This window comes from Ursus maritimus, unplaced genomic scaffold (assembly GCF_017311325.1).
Source record: "Ursus maritimus isolate PB19 unplaced genomic scaffold, ASM1731132v1 scaffold_25, whole genome shotgun sequence".
In the NCBI taxonomy this organism is placed as follows: Eukaryota; Metazoa; Chordata; class Mammalia; order Carnivora; family Ursidae; genus Ursus; species Ursus maritimus.
Genome location: NW_024425008.1, coordinates 24713476 through 24729839, shown reverse-complemented (window position 1 = coordinate 24729839; position 16364 = coordinate 24713476). Strand labels below are relative to the sequence as shown.

Sequence of the window (16364 nt, the reverse complement as noted above, 5' to 3'; positions counted from 1 at the left end):
AGCTCGAAATCCGGCATTGTGATGCCCCCAGCTTTGTTTTTCCTTTTCAACAGTTCCTTGGAGATTCGGGGCCTTTTCTGTTTCCATACAAATTTAAGGACTATTTGTTCCAGTTCTTTGAAAAATGTCCTCGGTATTTTGATCGGGATAGCATTGAAAGTGTAGATTGCTCTGGGTAGCATGGACATTTTAACTATGTTAATTCTTCCGATCCATGAGCATGGAATATCTTTCCATCTTTTTATGTCTTCCTCAATGTCTTTCAAGAGTGATTTATAGTTTCTAGAATATAGGTCCTTTACGTCTCTGGTTAAGTTAATTCCAAGGTAACGTATGGTTTTTGGTGCTATTGTAAATGGGATGGATTCCCTAATTTCTCTTTCTTCGGTCTCGTTATTCGTGTATAGAAATGCAACTGATTTCTGAGCATTGATTTTGTATCCCGCCACGTTACTGAATTGCTCTATAACTTCTAATAGTTTGGGAGTGGCTTCTTTTGGGTTTTCCATATAGAGTATCATGTCATCTGCAAAGAGAGACATTTTGACTTCTTCTTTGCCGATTTGAATACCTTTGATCCCTTTTTGTCGTCTGATTGCTGTTGCAAGGACTTCTAGTACTATGTTGAATAATAGTGGCGAGAGTGGGCATCCTTGTCGAGTTCCTGATCTTAAGGGAAAGGCTTCCAGCTTTTCCCCATTGAGAATGATATTTGCTGTAGGCTTTTCATAGATGGTTTTTATGAGATTGAGGAATGTACCCTCTATCCCTACACTCTGAAGAGTTTTAATCAGGAAAGGATGCTGTATTTTGTCAAATGCTTTTTCTGCATCTATTGAGAGAATCATATGATTTCTGAATTTTTCTTTCTAGATAAAATCTAAGACACAGATCAATTTGTGAAGTTGAACCACGCTTGCATCCCAGGGATGAATCCCACTTGGTCATGATGGATAATCCTTTTAATGTACGGTTGGATTCTATTAACCAGGATCTTGTTGAGGATTTTGGCATCCATATTCATTAGGGAAAATGGTCTGTAATTCTCCTTTTTGATGGGGTCTTTGCCTGGTTTGGGGATCAAGGTAATATTGGCCTCATAGAATGAGTTTGGTAGCTTTCCTTCTGTTTCTATTTTTTGAAATAGCTTTAGGAGAATAGGTATTATTTCTTCTTTGAATGTTTGGTAGAATTCCCCAGGAAAACCATCCAGGCCTGGAGTTTTGTTATTTGGAAGGTTGTTTATCACTGACTCAATTTCTTCATAATTAATTGGCCTGTTTAAGAAATCAATTTCTTCCTGTTTCAATCTTGGTAGTTTATAGGTTTCCAGGAAGGATTCCATCTCTTCCAGATTGCTTAGTTTATTGGCATATAGCTGTTGATAAAAATTTCTAATAATCCTTCCAATTTCAATGGTGTTCGTCGTGACCTCTCCTTTTTCATTCATAATTTTAATAATCTGGGTCCTTTCTCTTTTCTTTTGGATAAGTCTTGCCAGTGGTCTGTCAATTTTATTGATTCTCTCAAAGAACCAGCTTCTAGTCCTGTTGATCTGCTCTACTGTACTTCTGGTTTCTGCTTGATTGATTTCAGCTCTAATTTTGGTCAACTGCTTCCTCGTGCGTGGATTAGGCCTGTCCCTCTGTTGCTGTTCCAGCTTCTTGAGGTGAGAATATAAAAACTGCATTTTAGATTTTTCTATTCTTTTGAGTGAGGCTTGGATGGCTATGTATTTCCCCCTTAGGACTGCCTTTGCAGTATCCCATAGGTTTTGGACTGTTGTATTTTCATTCTCATTGGTCTCCATAAATTGTTTAATTTGATTTTTGATTTCCTGGTTTATCGAGTCATTCCTGAGCAGGATGGTTCTTAGTCTCCAAGTGTTTGAGTTTCTTCCAAATTTTTCCTTGTGGTTGAGTTCCAATTTCAGAGCGTTGTGGTCTGAGAATATGCAGGGGATAATTTCAATCTTTTGGTATCGGTTGAGACCTGTTTTGTGTCCCAGAACATGGTCTATTCTTGAGAATGTTCCATGGGCATTAGAATAGAATGAGTATTCTTTGGTTCTGGGGTGTAGTGTTCTATATATATCTATGAGGTCCAACTCGTCGAGTATGGCATTCAAAGCCTTTGATTCTTTGCTTAGTTTTTGCCAGGGTGTTCTGTCTATTTCTGAGAGTGGAGTGTTGAGGTCCCCTACTATTAATGTATTTTTATTTTTATTTATATGTCTCTTTATTCTGGTTAAGAGTTGGCTTGTGTATCTTGCTGCTCCCCTGTTGGGGGCATATATATTCATAATTGTCATATCCAATTGTTGAATACTTCCTTTAAGAATAATATAGTGCCCTTCTGCATCTCTAACTATAGTCTGTAGTTTAAAATCCAATTTATCTGATATGAGAATTGCTACCCCAGCTTTCTTTTGAGGTCCATTTGCGTGAAAGATGGTACTCCATCCCCTTACTCTCAGTCTGAATGCATCTTTGGGTTCGAAATGAGTCTCTTGTAGACAGCAAATGGATGGGTCATTTCTTTTTATCCAATCTGCAACCCTGTGGCGTTTTATGGGATGGTTCAAACCATTTACATTAAGACTGATTACTGAGAGATATGATTTTAATGTTGCCATGTTGCCAGTAAAGTCTTTGTTTGTATTGGCTGTGACTTTCTGTTCTGTATCACTCTTGGGGCCTTTTTACTTTTATAGAACCCCCCGTAATATCTCCTGTAGGGCTGGTTTCGTGGTTACAAAATTGGTTAGTGACTGGCGATTCTGGAATGTCTTTATTTCTCCATCAATTCTGAATGACAGCCTTGCTGGATAAATGATCCTTGGCTGCATGTTTTTCTCTGAAAGAGCTTTAAAAATGCTCCCCCAGCCCTTTCTCTCATTTCAGGTCTGTGTAGACAGGTCTGACGTAATTCTGATGCCTTTGCCTTGGTACGTGAGAAATTTCTTTGCCCTGGCCGCTTTCAATACTGTATCCTTGGATCTAATATTTGCGAATTGCACTATGACGTGACGTGGCGTAGGTTTGTCGTGGCTGAGCTTGGGAGGGGTCCTCTCTGCCTCTTGGACATGGATGTTTGTTTCCCTTGCTAGATTAGGGAAGTTTTCAGCTACAATTTGTTCAAATATCTCTTCTAGACCTCTGTTTTTCTCCACCTCCTCGGGGATGCCGATGATTCTGACATTGGAACGTTTCATTGAGTCAGTAATCTCCTGTAACCTACATTCCTGAGCGTGGATTTTTTTGAGTCCAGATTCTATTTTAGCTTTTTCTTCTACTAACCCATCCTCCAGTTCACTGATACGTTCTTCTGCCTCATTCACCCTGGCCATCAGAGCCTCTAGTTTTGACTGCATTTGGCTCGTAGAATTTTTAATTTCTGCCAGGTTCGCTCTCATTTCCACCCTTAGAGATTCCATATTCTCATTAACATTTTCGTTAATACTTTTTTCAAGTCTACACATCGTCTTGACCATTGTTACTCTGAATTCCATTTCTGATAATTTGGTTATATCCATATCCATTAGTTCTGTGGCAGAGGCCACAGACTCATTGTCTTTTCTTTGCTGAGGAGGATTTCTCCTTCTCGTCATTCTGATGACGAGTGGTGCGGGGTTGTCCAGAGCCAAAATTATTGAACGGGACCCAGGCCGTGCGCCCTTGCTTTATAGGGATCTTAGGGATGTGGGCTTCTTGATTTTTCAGCCTGCCTTCTGGGGGAGGGGCTTGCCGCGCCGATACTCAGGCAACCGTGTTTGGGTAGAGTCTCTGTGTCCCCTGTGAGGGCGGATGGGGATGGGCACACTGTGAGTCAGTATTTCCAAGCTTTTGTTCTCTGGCGGCTTTCCCTGGTGGTTTCTGTGCCTCTTCTGAGAGTCAGAGCAGCAGCGGCCGAATCTCAGCCTCTGTCTCAGAACAGAGGGATCGCGGACCGTTCTCCACTGATGTTCTGGCCACTTCAACTCTGCTTCTGTTGGTGCTGCTCAACCCTGCAGCGTCCCGGGATGTGCGCCCCACACCCGGCGTCCCAGCCCTCACTTCCAGGGCCAGCGCGTCTCTGTCCTTTGTGTTTCTAACACCGCCAGCCGCCTCGTGCGCTCCGGAGCTCCCGGTCTCAGTCTGGTTCCAGTGAGCACACCGGAGCTGCTCCAGAGCTCTGGAGCTCCGATTCAGTCTGGTGTCACGCGTTCCCCGCTCACGGTCCCAGTCTGCTCTCTCAGGGGTGCCGGTCCGCGAGTCCGCCCGCTCCCCTGTGCAGGTGGCTACCGCTTCCCGCTGCCCGAACACAGCAGCTCCCTCCCCCTTCCGTTTATCTTCCGATATCTTTGGCGGTTTCACGGCTCCCCGCTTCGTACCTCAATACTCAGCGCTGGAGATGTTCATTTGTAGAGATCCAGATGTACCTTCCTGCGTCTCAGGCTGATTCCGTGGATGTTCAGGCTGGTCTGGTACCTATCCAGCTCGACTCAGGGGACCGGCTGAAAAAGGGGTTCCCTACTCCTCCACCATCTTAACTCCCTCTCCTAGAATAAATAGCTTAACAATATTGAGTCTTCCAGTGGATCAACATGGTATATCTATATATTTATTTAGATTTTGTTTAATATTTCTCATTAATGTTCATAAATACAGTGTAGATATCTTACACATTTTCTAGTATATTTATTTCTAGATATTTGGTGTGTTTTTATGAGCTTATAAATTGCATTCTAAAATTTCATTTTACTATGTGTATTATTGGCATGTAAAAATATAATTGCATTTTGTTTATGGACCTTGATTTCTGCAACCTTACTACCAGTGTTTTTATAAAATTCATAGGGTTTTCTATGTAAACAATCATGTCTATGAATAATGGCAGTTTTTTTTTTCTTGTCTTATGACACTGGCTGTGTATTCCATTACTCATTTTGAATAGAAGTGATGAGAGAAAACATCCTTCCTTTATTCCTGCTCTTAGAGGAAAAGAGTTCAGTGTTTCACCAATAGGTATGATTGTTAACCATAGACTTTTTATAGATGTACTTTATTATATATTATTAGATATACTTTATTAGATTATTATACTTTCTCTTCCTAGTTTACTAAGAGTTTCTGTCATGAATGGGTGTTGCATTTTGTCCAATGCATTATACCATCTAATAATGTTCTATTATGATTTTCTTCTTTATTCTTTTAAACTGGTGAATTACATGATTGATTTTTGAATCTTAAATTATTCCTGTGGTATATATCACTTGGCAATGACATATGATCTTAATTTTTATAGGAGGTATTTTTTTTATATAGAAGATAGATATAGATTGATTGGTTTTATTTGCTAATATTTTGTTAAAGCCTTTTGTGTATATGTTCATTGGGCATATTGATCTGTAATTTTCTTAGAATGTCTTTGTCATGTTTTCTGTTAACATAAAATGAGCTGTGAAATTTTCCCTTCTCTTCTTTATTTCTGAAAGATTTTGTGAAAGAGTAGAATTATTTCTTCTTTAAAAGCTTGATAGAATTCATTGAAACCATCTGGGCTTAAACTTTTCTTGGTAATAAGGTTTCTGATTACAAGTTTAATTTCTTTATATGCATATTTATATCGAGAGAGCTATTTAGACTTTCTCTCATTGTGTCACTTTTAATAAGTTGTACTTCCAAGGATTTCTTCCTTTTATCTAAGTTGTTGACGTTTGGCATAGAGTTATTCATACTATTATATTGTACTTTTGATATCTATGGACTCTATGATGTTCTTCTTCATTCCTGATATTAATAATTTATATCCTTTTTTTCTTTGTGATCAGCTTGCTTGGAACTTATGAACTTTTAAAATCTTTTCAAATAGCCACCTTTGATTTTGTTGATATTCTCTGTTTGCCTATTTTCTATTCCATTGCTTTAAAAAATAAACTGAAGTACATTAAGATTTGGAAGAGTTCACTGGAGCAAACATTGATTTTAATTGGGCCGTGACAAACTGAAAATGGCTAGGAACAATCTACCAGCAGGAACTATGGGCAAGGCTTTTTTTTTTTTTTTTTTTTTTTTTAATGCAGGAAATATCTTGATTGACTACAGCTTAAGTAGTTGCCTTATTTGGGAAAGCCTCGTGAGCTGTTTGTGATTGATTGTTCTTAAATATCATTTTCTCAGATTTGAGTGCCTTGACGCTGGCTTAGGTTTTGGTTTGTTTGCATAGGCTGCCAAGGCTTAGAGCCACCTCAGTCTGATGGCATCCTTGTTTCATTACTGTATTGATTTCTGCTTTTATTATTATTCTGTTTTTTATTCTACTTACTGTTTAACGTGCTTTTTTCTAGCTTCTTAAGATAGAAGCTTGATTGTTAATTTTATACATTTCTAATAGACATTTAAGACTATAAATTTCTGTTTAAGTACTCTCTTTGATTTTGTTTGATTGTGTTTTCATTACTGTTCAGTTGGATACACTTTTAAATTTGCCTTGTGATTTCTTCCTTGAGTCATAGATTATTTAGAAGTGTGTTGTTTGATTTCCAGATATTTTGGAATTTTCTGGATATATTATTACTGATTTTTAATTTAATAACATTCTAGTCAGATTATACCCTGGATTTTGATCCTTTGATTTTTATTGGGATTTATTATGGCCCAGCATTTGGACTATCTTGGTGAATGCTCCAGGTGCACTTGAAAAGAATGAGTATTCTAAAGTTACTGGGTATAGTTTTACATAATTGTCAAATAGACTGAGCGGGTAGAGAGTGTTGTTTAAATGTTTAAGTCTGTATTGGCTGTTTTTTTGTTGGTTTTTGCTCCCCCCTCCCAGCACGTTAAAATATCTATCCATTGTTTTCTGATGATAAGTCAACAATGCAACCATTTGCATTGTCGTTCCCTTGTGGGTAATGTTTCTACAACTGGAACCAGCACCCCATCACCCTGGCTACTTTTAAGATTTTTTTTCTTTATTTTTAGTTGTCAGCAATTTGACTTGATGTGCCTGGGTGTAGATTTCTTTGTACTTACCCTGCTTGGGATTGTTGAGCTACCTAGGTTTGTAAATTAATGTCTTCTAGCAGCTTTGGAAATTCTCAGCCTCTATCTCTTTAAAGATTTCTTCTGCCCTGTTCTCTCACTTTCTGGGATTCCAATTTTATATGTTACATACTGTCTTCTCTTGTGTTCAGTCTGCTATTAAGCATTTTGAAAAAATTCCTCATTTCTGATTTTATATTTTTTCATTTCTAGAATGCTTGTTTGGTTCTTTTTTTAAATAAATTTCATCTCTATTAAAATTCCCCATCCGTTTATACATGTTTCCCACCTTTTACACTAGACCGTTTTACGTATTTATCATGGCTATTTTGAAGTCCATGTCTGGTAAGTCCAACATTTGTGCCATCTCTCAGTGCCCTTCTATTGACTGTTTTCTCTCATGGGTCACATTTTCTTGCTTCCGCATGACTTTTATAATTATTAATTGTATGCTAGACATTTTATATAAAATCAAAGTCTTAAGTAAGTCAAAGTATTATTTGCCCTTCCACCCCCCCAGAAAAGACATGCTTATCCTTTTCTCAGGCTGCTAATGTGTGGAGGGGGGGGCAGGAGGAGAAGAGGTTGATCTGGTCTAATTGATAATTAAGCTGGGTCTGGACTTTGTTGCAACTGTAGCGAGATTCCAGTTCACCTCTGGCTTCAGATGTTTTGAGAGCAGAATGGGAGCACCAGTAAGATTCTAAAGACCCTTTTATGCTTTACAGTCATGTGGTCAGTTTTCTGAATCATGTGAGGTGTCTGCTTTTCATCCTGCATGTCAGCTTTTTGGGTAGCCAAGGAGTCCTTTTCCAATCCTGCTCTCTTCTCCCCTGTCCCCAGGCTCTATTGCGACAGGTTTGTGGTTCACAAAGTCTATTCTGGGGGCTGGAGGGGAGGGATCACCCTCAAGACCCTTTGAGGAAGCCAGTAGGGTCAAAATGTTTTTCATAGTCGCGCTAAGACATGTTTTGCCTTTTTCACTATGGTGACGTTTGCACATGGTGCAAAAACAATGGTGTTTTTGTAAAACTCCTCGTGCCTTAGTAAAAATCAAGGCCGTGGCACCAAACTGTAGTAGTAATCATTGTCATCTTTACCACCAGAGCATTTGTAGTTACAAGAGAAATGCCAGTGCTACCGAAGAAAATCCTTGTGATGCAATAATAATGATGAAATCTCAACTCTGGATCACATATCTTTTTAATGTTTGGTCTGACAAAATAGGATGTACATAGAGAGCACTTCTGTGTACTATGTGATTGTCATCTAAGGGAAAGCACTTGTGTGACTGAGTTACAGTCCAAACTAGCCGCTTTTTTCATTAAACAACTGATAGGTGAACTCTGGTTATTCAGATATAGGTGTTTGGCAGATATTTTCTCAAAAATAAACAGTAAGCCTGGCACTTTAAGGAAAACAACTGACGATATCTGTTGTCTACGATAAAATTCTAGCTTTCACATAAAAATTAGAATTATGGAAAACTTGTATCCACCATTATGGAATTGATAGCTTCCTAATACTTGAAGACTTTTCTGATGTGATTGAGTAATATTAACACATTTGGTTTTTTCATATTGTATAATGAAATGTGTCAACTTTTGGAAGGCCTACATTTACTCAGTGAAAGCAGTATTCCTAAAGGCTAATGCATGATATTACAAAATCTTGTATAAGTAAAAAGTTCCATTCAAAGTGCAAGATAAACCAAAAGAGTATGAAAAGTTCATTGGTTTGATTCTGTGTTACAACTAACTTTTAGACTACTGCTTGTTGAGTTTTGGTGAAGGTCAAAGAATAATGTACACAGTTTCTCCAAAAGGGACTTGGGTCGGTCTCCTGCCCTGGCCCCAGCCTCCAGTCTCTCCATGCACTTAGTGAAAGAATTGATGGGTGGCCACAGACTCACTCTGTGGCTGGGCTTCAAGGAGTCTAATATATGCTACCATCCCCCCCGTGCAGGTGTTGAATTTGTCAAAAATTAGGTGGTTGTGCTTTAACCCTTATCTGTGGCAGATACCTCCTCCTCCCAGGGGTCCATCCTGGCTGAAAGCTGGAATTTTATTCTTTAAGGTTTCTGCATGTCCTCAGCATGTTGTTGGGTTTGAAGTAAGTATGATTTAGCAGCTATTCAGCTTGTTCTTTGTGTTAAGGTAGGAATGACTGTCTCTTAAAACTTTCTACGGCTTGCTCAGAAGCAGCAGTCCAACAGATGCTTTTAAAATATTTTTTGGGCTTTGCCTCTGATATAACTACAGGAGAGGTAACATCCAGGATGGAGAATGAGGGAGCAACATGAAAACCAAGAGAGTTCTAGTTCATTATTTCTGAGAGTGGAGAAGAGGACTCCCCTTTGGGCTCAGGAGTTTTGAAGGAGAGTCCCAGAGGTCTGTGCAGCTCACTCTGACTTTCCATGGAGCCCCCTCCAGAACAGAAAAAGGAAGCCACCGCATTTATATGGAAGGAGGCCAGGCTGAAGGACCTTGGGGAGGATGTTAGGACAGGAAGGAGTATAAACAGTCCTTTCTCTGAGATCGCCAGTAAGGACTAGAAGGCAGGAACCATCAGCTCTGATGGAGGAGCAGAAAGTAGATTTGAGCAGAAAACTGAATGCGTAAAAAGATGGAAGGATGTGCCTCTGCTCCCTCCACTCTTCAGTGGATTGAAGAGGAGGCAGATTCGTCCCTTTCCAGATAACCTGTCCTAGCAGTTGTAACACAATTATAGCAACCCTTTAGAGGATACTGTTCAGGCAGAGCTTTTCTTTTTAGTGAACTGGAGCCCTTCTTGACTTCACAACTAATACTGTGCTGATGGCTGGATTGTGCTAACTTGGCAACACAGAATCCTCTGATGGTGAATGACTGAGTTTATGTTTTCTGTATACCACCTCAAAGGCCTGTAGGGCAGCAGTGAAATGCAATTGTTTGGTCTGGGGAAGAATAGTAATAGTAGTAGTATTCGTGGTGGTGATAGATTGTTGGAGCCTTTCCTGCGTGCCAGTACTTTCACTTCTGTTAGCTCTTGAACCCCCGCAGCTCTTGAAATAGATACTTATTAACGAATCCCCATTTCACAGATGAGAACAGTTGAAGCCCAGAGAAGTTAGTGCAATGAAGGCCCCAGTGGAGAGGACCCTTCCTTGCTTTCTTCTCTTCTTCCCTGTGTGGTCTTTGTGAATATGGCCCAATCCCAGCTGCCCTGGGAGGCACTGGGAATGGGACACACAACATTCCATGAGGAATCACTCTAATTTTGTCGTTGGAAACATCCCCTAAAGCCAAGAGAAGTCCCGTCCCCCCCCCCCGCCCGCCTGATGCCTGCCTGATCTCAGAGCTTCCTACCTCCGGCCCACACTGCTTTGTTCTGCTCGCCGGAGCCCTTCTCTCACCTGTGGGACGTGCAGCATCTGCAGCTCCTTTGCAACGCTTCCTGGGTGCTATGACTACTTTCGGATGAGAATTTATAGACAAAGAAAATGCAACCTCTGGTGACCTTAGTATCTACACCCACACACTTCCCAACCCTCCCTACACGTGGTAGCTCAAGTCTTGCTGGGATTGGGTGGAGGAGGCTGGGGACATGGACTGTGGGATCACACTCTGTACGACTGCCACATCCCTGTGCCTCATTCTTACCCTGCACTCTTGTGACATCACAACAGTCTCAGAAAATCTGAAGGCCTATCTTCATGGAGAGTGCAATTGCCTGGTAAGATTTGCTTTGCTAAAAACCAGTGCATCATACAAAAACCAGTGCCTCCAAGTTCCTTACAACCAACATCCATTTGATGGAACAGATATTAAAGCAAAGGAGAAAGGATGTATTGGCTGGAGTTTGGGGGCTGTGCCATATAGGAAGGGCAGTTGTGGAGAAACGTTTAGCCCTGCCATGCCACAGTGTAATGTAGAAAGTGAGATGAAGTTCTAAATGAACAGCTAATAAGAGAAGGTGATGTTCAGAAAAACTTGCCATATTGTTGCCTATTGGCTACATCCGTAGTAAAGGCAAAATACAGCATAGTTCACTTTGAATCTTGGAATTTGAGTCAACTATTAGACATTCTGAGCATTTCCGCAGCTCTCTACTTTTTTTTTTCTTTCTTGGCTCTCTCTACTCTGTTCTAGAAATAATATAAAACTCTTAGAAGTTATTTGCAGAGAATATGGACAATATTATATTTTAATATTGAGGAAAGAATAACATAAAAACTAGAGAGAATAATTAAAGCTCAAAATTTTGATGGGAGTAGAAAATGTATTACTAGGAGACTACAATGAATCGAGGTTCAGGATGGATTTTGGCTGGAAATGGAAACTGTTAGATGCCAGAGAAGGGAATATGGAGATATGTAATCTCAGGTAAGGCCCAAATGAGAGTGCACCTGACTTTCTCTAAGTCAGTCATCGTAGAACTTGCATATGACAAACCCCAGAGGTTTGTGCTTTAGTTGTGAGATACCACGGCCTGAGTACCACCACTGTCACTCAGAGCAAGCAAGTTTCTCACGGCACTCACCACGTTGCCTTACACAGCTGAGCACTCCTGTCCCCACCCAAGAGTGCACTGTAAAAATTCCTGCCTCTGGGGAAGGTTTCTACTGTCTTGAGAAACTTTCTTCCATGATTTGGAGACTGGGCTTAGGTTACTGATGAGATTAAAAACAGCTTTTTTTTTTTTTTTTTAAAGATTTTATTTATTTAACAGAGAGAGACAGCCAGCCAGAGAGGGAACACAAGCAGGGGGAGTGGGAGAGGAAGAAGCAGGCTCCCAGTGGAAGAGCCTGACGTGGGACTCGATCCCAGAACGCTGGGATCACGCCCTGAGCCGAAGGCAGACTCTTAACGACTGCGCCACCCAGGCGCCCCTAAAAACAGCTTTTACTATAAAAGTTTGTGATATTCCGGTCTGTTCACTATGTGTGCAGCTGGATGAACAGACCTCTTATCCGTAGTCTTTTATATGACCTTCTCTTACCCACCGTCCTACCCCTTACACTCACAGACCCCTGCTTTGTGCACACACACCTGAGAATCTGTCCCTGGTCGTCTCCGTATTAAGAGGGCCTCGTTAATCTGATGTACAAGAAGGCATTAAAGTAAATATCTCCGGGGAATATCTGTTAATAAGCCGCTTTTTAGAAAATAAAACCAATCTAGCCTGCCAGTGAGATGAATTCTGACACCATAGTTATAACGTAGTTACAGAAACCCTCTAATATCTAATTCCTGAGTCTAGATTGCTACTTGTGGCTAGAAACTTCTACAGCAAGCAAGCCAGAAATGGAAGTAGAATCACAATTGATGGATTTTCTGACTTTCGGTACAGTTATCATAAATAAGAGTTTCATTCTAAATTCGAATGTCTGCCCTAATTGATACAGAAATCTCAAGGTTATTCAGCCAGGCTGTTCCTGCTGTTCCATCTGTCTCTGCTCTTGTGTTCGTTTGTTCATTGGATCCGCCCACTCTTGCCTCCACCCTTCTCTTCATTTATACCTGGATGCCTCTCTCCACCACCACTCCCTACCACTCAGAGCCGTGCAGTTCTGCGAGCTGCGTGGTTGTTTCCTGCACGTTCTCTTCATGAAATTTTTCTCTTCCCTCACTAATGAGAAAAGAGATAACAGCTTCCTCTGGCCCCTCCTTTCCTCACCCTATAACTCCTCTTTGACTCCCACTCAACACTTCACTTTGTGGAATAATGGGAACATTTTATTTGCGTATTAGATACTTCTAAATACTTTAGATACTTCTTTCTACTCGGTCATTTCTCTCTATCTCTGTAAGTCCCTTGGGAAAGAGCCTGTCTTTTTTTTTTTAATATTTTTTATTATATTATGTTAGTCACCATACAGTACATCCCTAGTTTTTGATGTGAAGTTCCACGATTCATTACTTGCGTATAACACCCAGTGCACCATGCAATACGTGCCCTCTTTTTTACTCTGTAACCACATGCACATTGAGGGATCCCTGAGATCAGATGTCATACTCAGAAAAATCCATAAGTAAGCTTTGAGCTTTTTGGTACTGTTCTCCGAGAAGATTAGCCAAAAGTGTGTAATTGTGCAACTGAACTGTGGGGGCCAAACTGTGGGAGGCGATGAGCAAGAATGGGACCTGTCAGAGGTGAGATTATGTGAGTAGAAAACCTTTCATCCTTGGACTTCAGAATACATTACACAGACTTTCCCTTAACTAGGTATTTGGAAATCTCTCTGAAAGGGGCAGAGAAACCAAAGCAGACCCCTGGAATGACGAAGCTCTATGGGAGAACCCAGATGAGAGAGGAGTCTGGGCTCTGTCGGGATCATTAGGAATCAGGCTATAAATAACAGTGGCCTGTAGGTCAGGCCTCAGGAAGGTCTGTATAACCTTACTCCAGTGTTGCTGCATCCCTGCCACTTAAGTGATCCTTAACGTCCAAGGAAATTTGTAGAGGAAATAACAGCAGGATGATTTAAATCACTATGAATATTTCTCTTCAGTTAGGCACTGTTCCCTTTCTTTCAGCCCCAATAACCAGGTTGGGTGTAAGATTGTTCACTAGGAGAGTCTTCTTGTTCCTTATACAAGGTCACTGTCCTTCAAAAAGGAAACAAAACAAAACACCACAGGGTAATTGAAGACGGTCCAGAGGAGAACCAAAAATAAGAGAAAAGGGCTGCCAGATAAGACTCTTCTAAAAATTAATGGGGACCTTTTTTAAAAACAGTGGGGAAATATATACAACCTAAAATTTACCATTTCTAAGTATATAATTCAGTGGCAAATAGTACATTCACAGTTTGTGTAGCCATCACCACCATCCATTCCAGAACGTTCTTGTCATCCCAAACTAAAAATTCAGTACCCATTAAACAGTAACTCCCAATTCTCCTGTCTCCCCAGCCCCAGCAACCACCATTCTACTTTTCTGTCTCTAAGAACTAACTCTTCTAGGGACCTCATAGAAGTGAAATCATGCAATATTGGTCCTTTTGTGATAGACTTATTTCACTTAGTATGATGTCCCCAGGGTTCATCTATGTTGTAACATGTCAGAATTTCTTTCCTGTTTAAGGCTAATGTTTCATTATATGTATGGACCGCAGTTTATCCATTCACCTGTTGATGTTTTCACCTTTTGGCTATTGGGAATAGGGCTGCTCTGAACATTGGTGTACAAGTATCCGGGGCCCCTCTTTGGGGTATGTACCTGGAGGGGGTGGGAATTGCTGGATAACATGGTATTTCTCTGTTTAGCTTTTTGAGGAACTGCCAGAATGTTTTCCACAGGAGCTACACCATTTCACATTCCCACCAGCAATGCCTGAGAGTTCCAGCGTTTCCTCATGCTGGCCAGCATTTGGTTTTTTTTCCATTTATTTTGTTTTGTTTTTAATAGTCACCATCCTAATGGGTAGGAAGTGGTATAAACAGCGACTTTTCTACTTGGAAGAAACGGACTGAGAGGGCAAGTGTAGGCCCGTAGTTACGAAGACTTCAGCTGGGATATGCACAGACGTGGTCACCAGAATCTAAAATTTTGGAATCTGGGCAAGGAAGAAGGTCAGAGTATTTAACAAACAGCCTAGCATGGGTACTGAACAGTCCCAAAGGCCACCAGCCCTTCACCTTCCTCATATGTGCAGGCTAAACAGCAGCTCGGCTGGGGACTCTATTGAGGTTAAATATAGAATAATGAAAAAAGTATCTTCTCAGACCAGTTGTTTTATTCCCATGAGGGACACATGAGCTCACTAATGGGTGGTTAAGAAAAACCACGAATTCTGTATAATTCACCCCTATACTTTTGAAGTTGATGTTAGAGAAGATGATTGTGGCTCTGTTCCTACCTTAAATTTGACTTACCGTCCTGCATCTGAAGCTCCCTGGCTCCTCTCAGAGCCCTCGTGGCCATCCCAGGGGACCGAATTGACTGTTCTAATCGTTTAACCTTCAACAGATACTTACTGTACAGTGACCATGTGCCAGGCCTCAGGACAAGTGCTACGAAGAGAATGGAGAGCAGGGCTGACCCTGACTTTGTCTTCGCAGAGCCACAGTTCAGTGGGCGAATCAGATCCTTTATCACACAGATAGATTTGTAATTCCGTGTTTAGCTATAAAGGAAAACATCTGTGATATTTCTCTCTCTTCCTTTAGGTTGTTCATACAACCTCTCTAAGAAATCTGCTTTCTTTTCTCTTCAGGAGCCTTCAAACAGGTGGCTTTGCCTGGGAGGGAGAGGTAGAGAACAACGCGTATAGCAAGGCTACAGGGGTGGTCCCTCAGCACAAGTATCACCCCACAGCGGGCAGTTACCAACTCCATTTTGCCCTGCAGCAACTTGAGCAACAAAAACTTCAGTCCCGGCAGCTTCTGGACCAGAGTCGAGCCCGGCACCAGGTAATTCAGAGAAGGCTTTTCCATATGCTAGTATCTTCCTTCTATGGGGAGGGGGGGTGAGGGGTGGGGAATAAAGTCAATGGGAGAGGTAGGAGTAGTTTCCCAAGTGTTTACCAGCACCACCATGGCTTGGATGATTCATGGAGAATCGAAGTCTAAGGCAAGAAATGTTCTGAAGCCACGATGTTGGCTTTGCTGGGAGGGAACACTGATCCAGTTTTGACATTTTCTTTCATTTGAATATTTCTCTACGGAAATCTCCTGTAACATTTCCCCTTTCTGTTGCATGGTGGTAGTTCAGTAAGCTCCCAGAGGGTCTACTTTCCATCTACCTAAAAGCTAACATTCGAAGCAACTTTTTTTTCTAAATGTACTACTACCTTATCTTTACACACTTGGTGTAGGTAAGCACACATTAATCCTTCGTGACCTACCAAGGTTTTCAAGATATAAATAATGTTTCAAGTTCTTGTCACAGGAAATGGCCATAAGTTTGGTTTTTGGTCTCCTGGCTCGCAGTACACAAAACAATGTACACAAAAATATAATAGTATACACGAAAATCCTTGCGGTCATGGCATTTACGCTCTAGTGAAACACTGGTTGCCCGTTCACCGTCTCTACGATGAAAGAAACTCCTGAGAATATGTGTGAGGGCGCTGTGTAAGTGAATTGTCCTCGTGTGTCAGTGTGGCCCAAATTACAGAGAAAGGATGACTTCACAAAAACATCAGGCCTTTTTAGAGTTAACTTTTTCTTCATGATTTCAGTGTTATCATTAGAATCCATTACTATGTTCTCCATGTTCTTTTGAGCTAAATCGGTACTGATTCTATGAGCTGCTCTTTTGTTTGGTTACGTGAAGAAATATCAGTTTGATCTCCTGTTATTTGCTCATACAAATGTAGTACACAGTGTGCATTAGTTTGTGCAAAATTAATAT

At 40.9% G+C, this 16364-nt stretch overlaps 1 protein-coding gene across 15 annotated transcripts in view; it reads left to right on the top strand.

The window, feature by feature from the left end:
- Positions 1-16364, top strand: part of TTLL5 (tubulin tyrosine ligase like 5) — a 278708-nt gene that overhangs the window by 179597 nt on the left and 82747 nt on the right. For 14 of the 15 annotated variants that reach the window (XM_040641619.1, XM_040641627.1, XM_040641626.1 and 11 more), the window contains one exon: positions 15226-15421. The exons of the other annotated variant lie outside the window; for it this stretch is intronic. In XM_040641619.1, coding sequence (XP_040497553.1) covers positions 15226-15421 — 196 coding nt within the window. The remainder of the gene's footprint in view (positions 1-15225; positions 15422-16364) is intronic. 15 annotated transcript variants of the gene reach the window in all.